General features: G+C 40.4%; 1 protein-coding gene across 2 annotated transcripts in view; it reads right to left on the minus strand.

Annotated features, from left to right (window-relative positions):
* Nucleotides 1-11824, minus strand: part of UBE3C (ubiquitin protein ligase E3C) — an 83187-nt gene extending 71363 nt beyond the window's left edge. The window contains exons 1-2 of one of the 2 annotated variants that reach the window (XM_030008875.2): nucleotides 11580-11824; nucleotides 1383-1436 (exon numbers count right to left, since the gene is read on the minus strand). In XM_030008875.2, coding sequence (XP_029864735.1) covers nucleotides 1383-1436; nucleotides 11580-11645 — 120 coding nt within the window. In that variant the 5' untranslated portion in view covers nucleotides 11646-11824. Of the gene's footprint in view, nucleotides 1-1370; nucleotides 1437-11579 lie in introns of those variants that run through there. The other variant, XM_041122669.1, reaches the window with a different exon arrangement.
* Nucleotides 11825-13229: the final 1405 nt, after the last annotated feature.

Consider the following 13229-nt stretch of genomic DNA (forward strand, 5'->3'; position numbering starts at 1 on the left):
CCAGTTAGTCCCCGAGCGGCGATCCCGCCCCCACTCCCCAGTACCTATACTAGATGGGACGTCCCATGGTATGGAATACCCCGTTGGCCAGTTTGGGTCAGGTGCCCTGGCTGTGTCCTGTGCCAACTTCTTGTGCCCCTCCAGCTTTCTCGCTGGCTGGGCATGAGAAGCTGAAAAATCCTTGACTTTAGTCTAAACACTACTTAGCAACAACTGGAAACATCAGTGTTATCAACATTCTTCGCATACTGAACTCAAAACATAGCACTGTACCAGCTAGTAGGAAGTCAATTAACTCTATCTCAGCTGAAACCAGGACAAGTGCAAAAAAGTCTTTTTGCATATGTTGGTAAGGACTCACTGATCATAAATTTGATTCATAACACAGCATTGTGAACTAACTGGTGAAATCCTAGTAACTTCCTAGTAAGCTGGTCTGTAATTATACATCCAGATTGGAAAGAAAAAAAAAGCAGTATCTGTCCTCAGAAACAGAGGAGCCACTGCAGAACTTCTATTTAATCTAGCAAGGGTCAAACACATCTTTAAGGGCCAAATAGCTATGCTTTCTTGATTAGCATGAAACCTACATAGTTATACTTTTTACATCGTTTTTAAGACCAAAATTTTTTTTCAACTCATATCGGGGGGGGAATGACAATATGAACATACTCACTTTAAATCCGTACTACCAAATTTTGTTTTCGTATTGCCACATACATTCATGTTTTAAAACTGGCGTGTTTTCCTTTCATTGCCTATTCCTCCTTTGCATTATTCCAGACTGAATTATCCATGGCAGTAAACTTCCATTACAAACCAGTATTAAGGCTTCCTAAAGCCTCACACATCAGCTTCTCATTGCTCCTCAATTATCAGGTCATTTCAAAGCACTTTAGGATGCATTCAAGTATCACTGTTCTGATTTTACCTTCACAGAACTGAGGCACACATTGGGGAAGTTAATTACTGCAGGTCATCCAAGAAACCATAGCAGAACCAGGAACAGAAGACAGTTTGCTGAGACCAAACCATAGTAACAGATTATCGACAAGCCAAAAAATGCAATTTGCTAGCCAAATACCTACCTCTTCTCAACAAAGACTAGATCCAATAAGCACCAAAATAAAAGGAAAAATTCCCTTTGCACCTGGCACATGCTTAACTACTTTCTTTCGAGATGAAAATCACTTCTGGGAAGCATCTTAAAAGCAGTCAAACAGTTTATCAATCCTAGTATACTGGAAGGCTATATAGAACTTGCAAACTGAAACAAAACATTCCTGAACTAAGTACAACTGCAGCAGAAGTACTTTGGACTGTGAATGTTATACATCAAAGAAAAATCCAGTGCACATGCAAATGCTTACAGTCTACTTTACCTCTCGTTTTCTCCTTTCTTCCTGAGTACGATGCAGGAGAGAAGCCTTTTCTTCCTGTAAGGCACAAATAAAGATACTATTGCATTTTCATTCAAACACAATTCAAATGTGTTCATGACATTTAATACAGACTTCACTTTGGGGATTGTTCATAATATGTAATACGTAAGACATTGGAGAAAAGCAAGTGTTAATCATTTTTGGCACTTACAAATACATGCAATGCAACCCTCTCAAAAGCACAGTGATGGAGGGAAGCTATGTAAAAAGAAAAGGGACAGGCAGACAGCAGCAAACTATACTGATCCCTGTCCAGGTTTGTGTTCTCAGCATCCCAGTAATCTAGGCAAACACCATCCATTTACAAATGGGGGAGCTGAAACATAATAGGGTCCCAATCCTACCAGGTAGTACCAAATGTTTATCAAGTGTTTTCCTTGCTTGGAGTGTACGCAAGTCATTGGCCCAGGTGCGTACAGCAAGTTGTGGCATGTTCAAAGCAATCACATACTGTTCCAAAGCCCCATGCTTTTGTCTAACTTGCAAAAAAGCATTAAGCTCTTATATTTACTTAGCCTTTTCCTCAAAACGTGTCCAGAAAGGATGTCAAAACAGACTTATGTAACATAAATGGAAGGAATTTTTTCTTTTAAAATTTTGAACTCTTCACCCAAATTAAGGCTACAAACCGAAACTTTCAGGACAGTGATCTCTCCAATAGAGAAAAAGAATGCTAAAGTATTCATGAGGCCTCTAAAGAACAATACCATTACAATAGAAAACCTGTGCATTAGCTTTTAAACCACAATCTTAAATCAGTACCCATAGATTACAAAATATAAACAAAGCTTTATTTATTTGCAAGAATCTCTTACTGGATGGTTCTGTGTAGTTTCCAAGGAAATATACAAAATAATTCCTTTTTGATGCAGAGTATTCAGCTCCCACTGCAGACAATAAGAGTTTAAAGTACCCTGGCACCAGTCTAAAACAGACAATAGATTTAAGGAAACCATTTTCTTTTTTTGCCTCTATGACACATGTAACTACTTCCTTTTTCTCCCTATGCCGGAATAAAACACACTCAAGCTGAAAATGTATTGTATCTGAATACATAAAAATAAATTTGAAGTTGGCAAACAAATGTTTACAAAATATTTAACCACATCTAAAACAACCGTGCTGGAATATTTTCAATGTCTATATGCAGATACGAAAAATGAGGGCAAAACTGTTCTGCATTTCTTTTTTGACAATACAGAGGAAGCAAGGTCATGATTCTTCTAGTTTCTTCAGGATAGAATATACTTTAACACAGACCACCAAGAGAGAATGAAAAAAGAAAAACATAGATGCAAAAGGGGAATTTAAAATTGGGTTTGTATTTCAGATCATTTACTGGAGCAAGCATCAAGAAAAAAAATCCCACAAGAAGGTTAACCATCTTTTCCTCTAAAGACAGTATTTATGGCCAAAGACACCACTAACTACAGCTATTGCCCTCTAAGGACAGGTTTTTTTCCATGTGTTAAACACAGTATAAACAAATCATACCAAAATCCATACATGAGATGATGTATCTCCACTCAAGCAATAGGAAAGGCTCCAGGTCTGCTTGGTAACATGAGGCAAGAGATTCTGACCTCACACACACAAAAAAGACAAAATAATGTACTAAATCAAGAAATAACCAACAGATGGCTTAAAGTTTCAGGACTTTTTTTAACAATTACTTCTTTTTCAACAGCTGATACCCAATGCATTAAAGAAGTTAGTAAAATGTTCCTATTCAGAAGTGATCAGAGTGACAACTCTTCAATATGCTTGGAGAGTTTCATTCTGCAGGCAGCACCATGCAGAGAGCATTTCTGCTTAGAAGCAGTGTTGGTGAATTTGTCCTTACCATTCAGAGCAGACTGAAAGAAAAAGCCAAATAACATACAGAAAATGGAAGACAAATTGCTACGTGAGTGGAGAAGAGAATCATACAAAAAAAAAAAAAAAACAAACACAGTAAATGCAAGGGATTAGTAGATAAAGGAAAATAAGCGGCCAGAGGGCTTATCAAAAACAAGTAATTTTAAGTATTTGGAGAGGGAGGGAGATATAGGAGGACAGCATATCCTCACTTAGTGTATCACCAGCTTTGCATTGATCAGGAATGAAGTCTCTTTAAACCAACTCACTTTTAAAAAAAAAAACAAAACTAAGTTTTTAGTCAATGTCACATACTTGCTTTGAGTATTTGTAAGGAAAACCACCAACTTGCTAAAGTATAAATAAATAGAGGTAATAAATAAATAAATAAATAAATAATAAAACAATAGAGGAACTGTCTTAAGACAAAGAATAAAATATTCAGGTAAGTACATCCCACCTTTAAAAAATTATTATGGGTCAAATAATACTGTTGTTCTTGTTCACAAGACACACATAGATCAGAAACATAAAGGAACAGAATCATAACTATGAATAAAGAATATATTTAAATTAAATGCAAGAAAAATATAACTCCTTCAGAGTTACTCAACCCAACTGGAATACACTGTCTCTTCAGAAATTAAAAAGTAACAGTAAATACGCAATAGAAAATAAACCTGCTGTGGGAAAGAGATGAAAAGAACTATGAAAAAAATCTTCTTCATGTACAAAGGGCATTCTAACAAAATTACTTCTTAAGGATAGCTAACTGCACAGTCATCTCTGAAATCCTCCCTGCCTTGCCTCTTAATAAACAGCACAATGAAAAAGCTAAATTCAGTAGCTGTTGCTCTGTGGCTGGTTGTGAATGTCAACAGCATTAAGATAAGTGATGTACATTTGACAACCTCCATCTATACGGTCATGTGACTGCTGACAGCTACAGCAGCTGTTCCACCACCTCCTCCTGCCTACCTACAGCCAGAGCTACTCACAGTACGAGATCATCTGACAGTAACTTCCAAAGATCACACCTAGCTCATTCCTACTCCCAATCTTCCTTGACTCTCTTCTGTGATGATCATGCTATCTTCTTTCTTCACCTGCCAGAGAGGCAGACGTCAGGTATCAAGTCTACCTGTTAAGGTAGGCAGACATTTTAGGAGGAATGAAGCATCAGCTTGCCTTGATACCTTCAACCCTAACTCAAAAGGAGCGAAAAGACATTTACTGAATTAAATTCTCAACACTTTCTATGATGTAGTCTTCTTTCTTCAGGAGCCTGACCTCCAAAGTGCACAACAGGGAATACGCTGTGTCTTTCATGCAATGTTTACTGTATGACTTGCAGTCCCTTTCCTGTCTGCTCCTTCCCCCAACAGAAGATACTGGTAAAGACAACCAACCTCAGGCTCTAACACGCAAGCTGCAGGACCATGAAGAGCCCGATTTCAGAAGTTTTCTTCACCAAATATGCAAGGCATGACACAAAGAAACAAGCAAGCAAAGCAGCAGTATGTGACAGCAAAACACAATGTGACATTATGGATGATGACTCAAAGAGTAAGACAGAAGGGGGAAAGGGCCAAAAACAAGGAAGCAGATGGAGGACAGTATACAAAAAGGAAAGCTTGTGACTACCATCAAAGAAATGTTAAGTAATATTTGAAATGTTAATTTATACATCAGGATAAAACTCCTATGTACCATATTGTTCATCACAGCAAAGTTGAACATCGCACCACAGCTGTAACAGACCAGGTGATGAGAACAGCCACATCCAACACTGTAACATTGCCAATGTCAGTGCTTCAAAAACTCCAATTAAATACATACATAACGAAAGAAAAATTTGAATTAAAGCTACTTTCTTGTCCTCATTTTGCTGAAATACACTCTTAGTTGGAAAAGTATGTTTACACGACTCCTAGCCTTTATGTATCCTAGACAAAGACTGAGTAACATAAACATTCGCATTGAGAGTGATAATAAACTTTCAACCCTCTTGGCTCAAAATTCAGGTTCAGAAAAAAAAAAAAGTATATACAATTAAACTTTTTCAAATACTTCTATTATTTGTTGACTTTTAAAATCTGAAATTGAACACTGCTGGACAGTCATGTTAACAAAGCTATCTTAGCTCCATGCAAGTAAATTTAAAACCTAAATATGCTAGATGCAAAGGTGAAACTGAGTAATTATTTTCATGTGCTGTCTAAACACTGAGCACACTAACAAAAAAATAACAAAAAAATACACTGACACAAAAAAATAAATATTATTAATAAATGTTTGAGATTTATTTGTAAACCACAGGAGTTTATTTTCTTTCTTTAGTTGAGATTGCTATTCTATTTAACATTACAATAAGACCATACAAAGTACAAGGCATGACTTCTAGGAAATTCTCATGTATAAACAAATAAGCACTTGATCTTTTAACTTCTAGGGACAATTATAAGATCTTATATGGTTTTCATCTACAAAATCCAGGAACTTGTATCTTTTTCTTTCCTTAAAATGAGGAACATGATTTTCAGCTGAATTTAGCTTGAACCACATAAAAATCAGTAACAACTTGCAAAGCAAATGAAGCGAGCCAAGCAATTTATAGAATAAAATTCCTTTCAACACAAGTATTTAATAAGTCAAACAAATAAAAGGAAGATTTTGTAGCATTTATTTGTAGAGAACAAAGGTGGACAATGGGAGACGTCCCCCTCCAAAGTGGTTCTCGACAATGTTTCTAGTGCCCAACATTATTTTACATAGGATAAACTGCACTTCAATTGTTCTTTCTGAATATTAAAAGAAATTAGCATTTTAAAAGACTCACAATGTCTTGAACTGAACCTCTACAATTCAAATTCCAGCCAGCCTGAGTAAAACATGTTCAGCAGCTTGAAAAATTTTGCTTTAAAACAGTTTGCAACTCCTCACATCTCTGATTATTTACATCATGATTAAGTTTATATGTAGAGAAGACCATCTTCCAGAAGAAGGTATTTTAAAGTACTTAAAATACGACCAGGAAGAGGCATTTGGCCAGGGAAAGCCTGGCCTCACTGAAACCAATGTCACAGTGCTTGCTAGAAAACATCAGCATTTTAGCTCAAATTTTACTGTAGTGAGTATCTGGAACCACTTTTATCACAGTAGCTACAAAACCACACACAGTGGAACCAGGACCTCACTGGAGGCTCTAGAGGGCAAGTGAAATGCAAACAAGTTGCTTTTAAACTTACTCTCAGTTTGTCTCTATTATGATTTTTAAGATGTATATTGTACACGTCACTGTAGTTGAGTGACTTTTCATCTTCTCAGAAACATGCAGAAAAAAAAAATATCTGTAAAAGCAGAAATTTTGGTTTGAATTTGAGAAAATAGCACATAACTGAAAATAACAGTGTAATGACTGCTGTCAGCTAACTACAACTCCATCATTCGTAGCTTCCTTTCAAATAAGGAGAATTTTAAATGTCACCGAGAGGGAAAAAATCCACAAGAATCTAGTATGCATTAATTATATAGTTTCCTACTGACAGACAGTCATTATTTTACAACATGATGGTCTCATCATATTTCCACACCACAAATCTGAAATTCAAAGAGTACTTCAAGACTTAGGCTTTGACATTTCAATGTTCTGGACAAAACACAGTTGTGACTCAGAATGAGGTATGTACTTGCATAAGGATCTACGCCATGTGCCTTATGGGACAAAGATCTTATGGAGCAAAGCAGTGCAATTCTTTCCCACCATTCAAAAATAAAATGTAAATTTGTAATTGCAGTCTAGAAATCCTGTACTATAAATACCTAGCATCATTTAATTTCTGTTACCACCTGGTGTATGTTCAAGTAAGATACAGTAAAACAGTAATTCTTCCTGCCTGAAATTATTAACAACTTTAAACAAAACTGTTTTTTAAATCTGTTCCATTGTTACTTAAATCCTACAGACATCTATCACCATAAGCAATCCCAACCTGTGCAGACCTCTCCATACACTGGCAATCTTGCAGCCTAGTGTTTTTAAATCATTAATTTTTATTCCACAAGAAGTTACTTCATGCATAGAATACAGACAACAAAGAGCAAACAAGGTGGTTCTGGAGTTCCACCTCTGCACTTCAGCTGTGAGCAGGGGGAAAAATATACAGGAATATAATGCTTAATGTTGTGCTATTAATTTAAGAAAGCATATCAGTAACTACTAAAATAAAATATAAACAAGCTTTGTAAATTGAAAATCTCTGATTATTGAAAATGCCCATATTAAAAGAAATTAGACAGACTTTTTAAAATACAGATGGAGTCATCACTGTTTGTTCATTAGTAATCTTCCATGTCTTCCACAAAAACAAAACCAAAACCCAAAAAGAAACTCAGTGAAGTTGGTTTCACTTTCATGACAGCGCTAATTCATCTGTATCACAAATTCCTGAAAAGGAAGATTTTTTTAAAACCATCTCATACTGCACTGTAATTTTAAAATACCCTATTTTAAACAGTCTTGGGATTTATAAAAGCATGTTTTAGATCTCTCAAGTGATACTGTAAATTTGACTTAATAATACTCTTTTAACCATTTTTCCTATTAAAGGTTTACAAGTTGTCATTAATACATTTCACAACCTAAACGAACAATGTGGAGCTACAGAGCCCCTTGTACATCTCAGCACAGGCATGGGGATCTCCCTGCATGGATGTACTAAAGGACAGGTACCTTGTATTATTCTTAATGCCGATCAAATTATTATAAAGGAACACTAGGCCTGACTGTACCAAATCAAGCTGATGTGGTTAAACAGATTCTGCACTATGCCACCAGGAGTCCAACTTCATGATAAAATGAGTGAGACCTGCCAGCTGCCACCAGAAGGCATAGTGACACTCCACCTATATGAGATGCAAAGGATGGGGTGGGAACCAGCCAGGTGAAGGACGAGATGTTTCAGTCCACTGCACAGTTAGGTTGGGTTAGTTCAATTTGAACTGCACCCCAAACTAACCCTTCAGACGCACCTCTTTTTTCCTGCCTGACACACCACAGAAATTCAGCCACAGCCTTTTAGGCAACAATTACTGTCCTGTACGAAAAGTCCGTGAATAAGTCAAGACATTCCCATATTGAACTACAATAACAACATTCATTTTTGGAAGCTATTTTACTTCAGAAGTAAAAAAATATGTTTTGCCAGTTACAATTAAAACTAAATCTGAAAATATCTTTTGAATAAAGCAGAGAATGATGTTTTGAGGGTAACAATAAGCAACCCCAAAAATTTTAAAAAAAACACCCACAAAAATTAACTTATCACATTGTAAATAAAATACAGTATCTACACCCTGAAACACATATAAAACTAATGCAAATAGTCCAAATTAATCAGCAGATTTTTGAAAGTAGATATTGAGGGAAAAGTCCCAACACTGACAATACCATCTATATTTTTACACTTTATGACATACAATGCAATATTAAAACGTTACAATAATATTCTGAAAGGATCAGTCACAGGGACAGTTGAGAACATTAATTTTGCAACCCAGGATTTTAACAAAAATAAGTGATACTTAAATACTACTTTTTTGGCAAAAGGTTTGGTTGAAGTGCCTCTCTACGGCATCCGCAATTCAGACCATCATAATGCACACGAACGTAAGATGCAACCAGTATAAAAACAAACCTGAAGCTCTCTGCTTTTATAATTCAAAAATGCCATAAAAGTTAGTGGTGACAAAGCACACTATATTCAGTACCTTTCTAACTGCCACGAGTCCCCAACTACTCTTCTATCATTTTGCCTATACTGATAGGCATTATTGACATCAACCCCTCATGAGGCCTAAGGAAACACTACAGACGTACATGTCGATCAGTATCAGACAAGGTATCGACAGGTGACCCATGACCAACACAGTTACTGTTTGCAGCTGCAGTTATGTTAGCAAAACCATACTTTTAATAGTCAGTTTTGCTGATCTTTATTTTGCTGTAGTTGTATCCACATCAGAAAGACTCTGCTGGCATCTTTAGCACCGACTAGCTCCTCAAACTGGAGTCCCTGCTTTCGTACTGGGAGGTTTTTGCTAATGTAGCCATACAGGTGCAACAACATTTGGGAAGCTTCCGCAAATTGGGTAGAGAGTTATTCTTAGCATTAAGCAGCCTGCATACAGATTCTACCAGTATTTCTGAGTTGTGCTTTATTCCACCAAAGGAATCAAAACAGGCAGTGCTAAGCATCCAGGTAATAGAGCATCGCAGAGGTGCAGGGTTGGAAACACACCGTATCTTTCTAAAATTACACACATTTTGGAGGGCAAGGGGGTTTGTCAAAGAACAATTTTTTTTTTCCATGTGCACAAAAAGCTGAAAGGAAACATTTTACAAATCAGCCTTCTGTAAAACCAAAGCCTATAGGTATGAGAAACATGATCCCAAGGAGCCTGTGACGTGAGATAACGAGAAGCTCATGAAACCCATGTAAACACTTGACACACCAATCTGTGCTATAGTATGCTTACACAGAAGTTCAGCTACACTGAATTTTTAGAAGTAACTTAGTACTGTTTAAAAAAATTCTTTCATTAGTACTCTACAGAGTTTCTGAAAATAAGCAGCTATTTCAAGGGCATTCTACAGTGTCCATATAACCATGACGTCCAAGGCTGCAACTAACTGATTTGCGTTGACGCAGCACAAGCACTTCACTGTACCAATGTAAGATCATGAAATCTGTGGACCAGTCAGCATCAATCTGATCACGAAATACAACCTTTGTATTGGAGAGAGTGAAGGTTACGCATCAATTTCATTTTCCACTTCCTTTACCTTTTAATATTTGCCCTTGGAAATGTATACCTGTATAACATTAACAAATTTGTCCCATATAATTAAAATAGATAGAAATCTGCTGAATTTTCACGAAGAAATCAGTAGGTGTAAAAGAAGATATTATGACAGTTGTTTACTTCTGTAGAAGGAAACATGTCGTGCAAGTAACACTATTAGCAAGTCACCGTCAAAAGTTGCAAAGTACCTAAAGTGTACAGATGAGGACCACAGGGCATGTTCTGCCAATTCCTGCTTCATCTGGGGAATATTTGTGGCATTTTTGACTGATGTAATGCCATTGTACGTAGTCTGATGAACAGAAATGTCTTAAGATAAACAGAAGATTATTCAGATGAAAAGCTGCACAATTTAAATACAGTTCTGTTACACGTTCTCTTTAATAACTTATGTAAGACAATACACCAAAACGCAAACTTCACTGTGATTTTAATATCACATAGTACAGTATTTTAGCTCAAGTTTTCTAACTGTATTGCCAAACCTTAAAAGTTTCAGAGAACCAAACTTGCTTACAGTGCACAATAACAAAAACTTAAGACTTATTTTCACCCCTATTAAGATTCAAAAATACTAACGAAAACTCTCAGTAGCTTCCCACACAATCATGTCCAATGACAACACGGGGAATCAGTATTTCAGCAATGAATTAAAGTGACCCTTACAAATCAGGCCACTTCTAAAAACACTGTCCCTTTTCTTGTTCTTTGGTAGTTCTATGCCCCTCAGTGCTTGACTAAACCTTTGACTACACTATCCAATCAGCAAGATCCAAATAAACCATTTCACTTCTTTTCCATCAATAAATACAAGGACATTCAATAGCCTGGTACAGCAGACAATTAACTACTACTCACCCTGCACACGACAAATTGACTGAAAAGCTGAACCCCCCACTCACGTGAATGAAGCCTCCCCCAGCAATTTGCATTGATCTCGAGTTGTGTAAGGCTGTTCCCCCCTATCTCTCCAGCGAGGTGGGCCCACGCAAGACTTTCCCTTTGGACAGAAATGACAAGAGGTCTCCGAGTCCTTCCCTCCTTCACCCCGGGAGCCCTAGAGACGAGCTGCTCGGGAGGTGCTACCAGCCACAACAAACCGGATTGCTTGCAGGGGGGACGAGCTAAGGAGACATTTCCTCGCTTCCCACAATTCTTACTACACTACAAGCCTGGGAGGGTGTGTGTGGCCTTATTTAAAGGAAGGAAAAAAAAAACCAACACAGAGCCACGGAGACCAGAGATAAACACATCATCGGGAGGGGAGGATTTCTTCGCTCTATTAAACCTTAGTCATAGCTGCTCCCATTTTTGAAGGCCCAACGGCAAAAACAACGATAACACAAGAAGGGAAGGCGGGCGGGGGGACGAGGGAAACCGACACAGACGCGGAGACAGACAGGCGCCGTTTCTTACCTTCCTACTCGCTCCTCCGAGAGACACCTTGGGCCTTGTTTTGAAATCCCCTTCAAAGCTAAACATGTTTACAGCTTATCCCATCTAGAGCGGGGCCCCCCCCCCCCCCCCCGAGCTGACCCCGCAAAGGGGGCGCCGGCCGGCCGGCAGGGGCGAGCGGAGGGGCCGCCGCCGGCCCCGGGGAGGCACAAACCCCCCGGGCTGGCACCCCGCGGCCCGCCCGCCCGCCGCCGGCGAGCCCCGCCGCCCGCCCCCGAGGGGCTGCTCCCCTCACGGCGGCCCGGCTTCCCCCCCCTCCTCTTCCTCCTCCTCCTCCTCCTCCTCCCCGCGCCTTCCCCGCCCCGCGGCCTTCGCTTTCCCCGGTCGCCCCCCTTCTGACCGGCGGCGACGGCTGAGTGTAGTGGGAGGGAGGAGGAGGAGGAGGGAGCGGAGGAGGGGGCTGGCGGGGCTGCTTCACTTGCACTGGGGAAGCAGCCGGCTGTCGAGAGAAGATGGCCGCCGCCCGCAGCCTCCCCGGCGCGCTCCCGACGGCCGAGCGCGGCGGCGCGCCGCCCCGCAGCCGCCGGGAGCGCGCCTCCCGCCCGCGCGCGCCGCGCCTCGGGCCGCCGCGGCCCCAGCGCAGGGGGCGGCGGGAGGCGGGAGGCGGCCGCTTCTCCCCGGCCGCCGCTTCTCCCCGGCCGCCCTGGCCGGCAGGCCCCGCGGCCCGCCAGTCCCCCCCGCCCCGAGCCCTCACCCCTCACCCCTGGCCGGGCCTGCCGTCCCCCCTTACCGGGCCTAACGACCGGGTTGTGCCCCCCCGCCCGTTGGAGCCGCCTCTCTCACAGCCCTGACCGGTGTCCGGTTTGTCCCAGCTACGGTTGCTTCATCTAAAACTTCTTTCCCATTTTAAATACGAGCTTTGCGGGGGTGTACAGGAGCGTTTGGAGCGGGACTTGGAACCGTTGTACCACCTCTGCCCCAGCCGGGCTGCACTGAGGAGAGGGCCTGAGGTGAGGGTCCCGCCTGGCCTCGGCGCAAGGCTGTCTTCCTCAGCGTCGGTGGGCTGTGGTAACATGCAGTTTATATATATATTTTTTTTATATATATCGGATTTGTGCATTTCGTAGGATAAGCATATGATAGACATTACCCCATTGCAAAGACTTCATGACCAGTATGAAGATGGAACACTGAACACCCGAGTACAGGCTCTTGTGCTTACACAGATGTGAAAATCCACTTGAGAAAGTTGCTGATGCAAGTGGGCTCCGCACAGGATCGGGGCCTCAACAGTCGATGGAGGATGGAAGGAGAGAAAGACTGTAATACAAAAGCAGCAGACCTGAATGGTGACACTACACCCAAGGCCCCTCTATTTTGTATTTCTTAGCCTGCTCCCCATTTTTCAGTGCTGTCATTGCATCCTTCCAGGTACAGAGGTGATACGGACAACAGCAATAACAAAAAGCAATTATTCAGTCTGCAGCTACGAGGTGCTAAATAAATATAGGTGGCCAAATCAAGCTTTCATTTGCTTCAGTGGAAATGTGATTGAGCCCTAACTCGTGAATTCTCACATCGGCGTATCACAACAAACAAATGGCAAGGATCCATGTCAGGAGACGATGTATGTGCTTCGCAGCTGTTCATACCGACAACGCAATGCCATTT

This window comes from Aquila chrysaetos, chromosome 3 (assembly GCF_900496995.4).
Source record: "Aquila chrysaetos chrysaetos chromosome 3, bAquChr1.4, whole genome shotgun sequence".
Lineage (NCBI taxonomy): Eukaryota > Metazoa > Chordata > Aves > Accipitriformes > Accipitridae > Aquila > Aquila chrysaetos.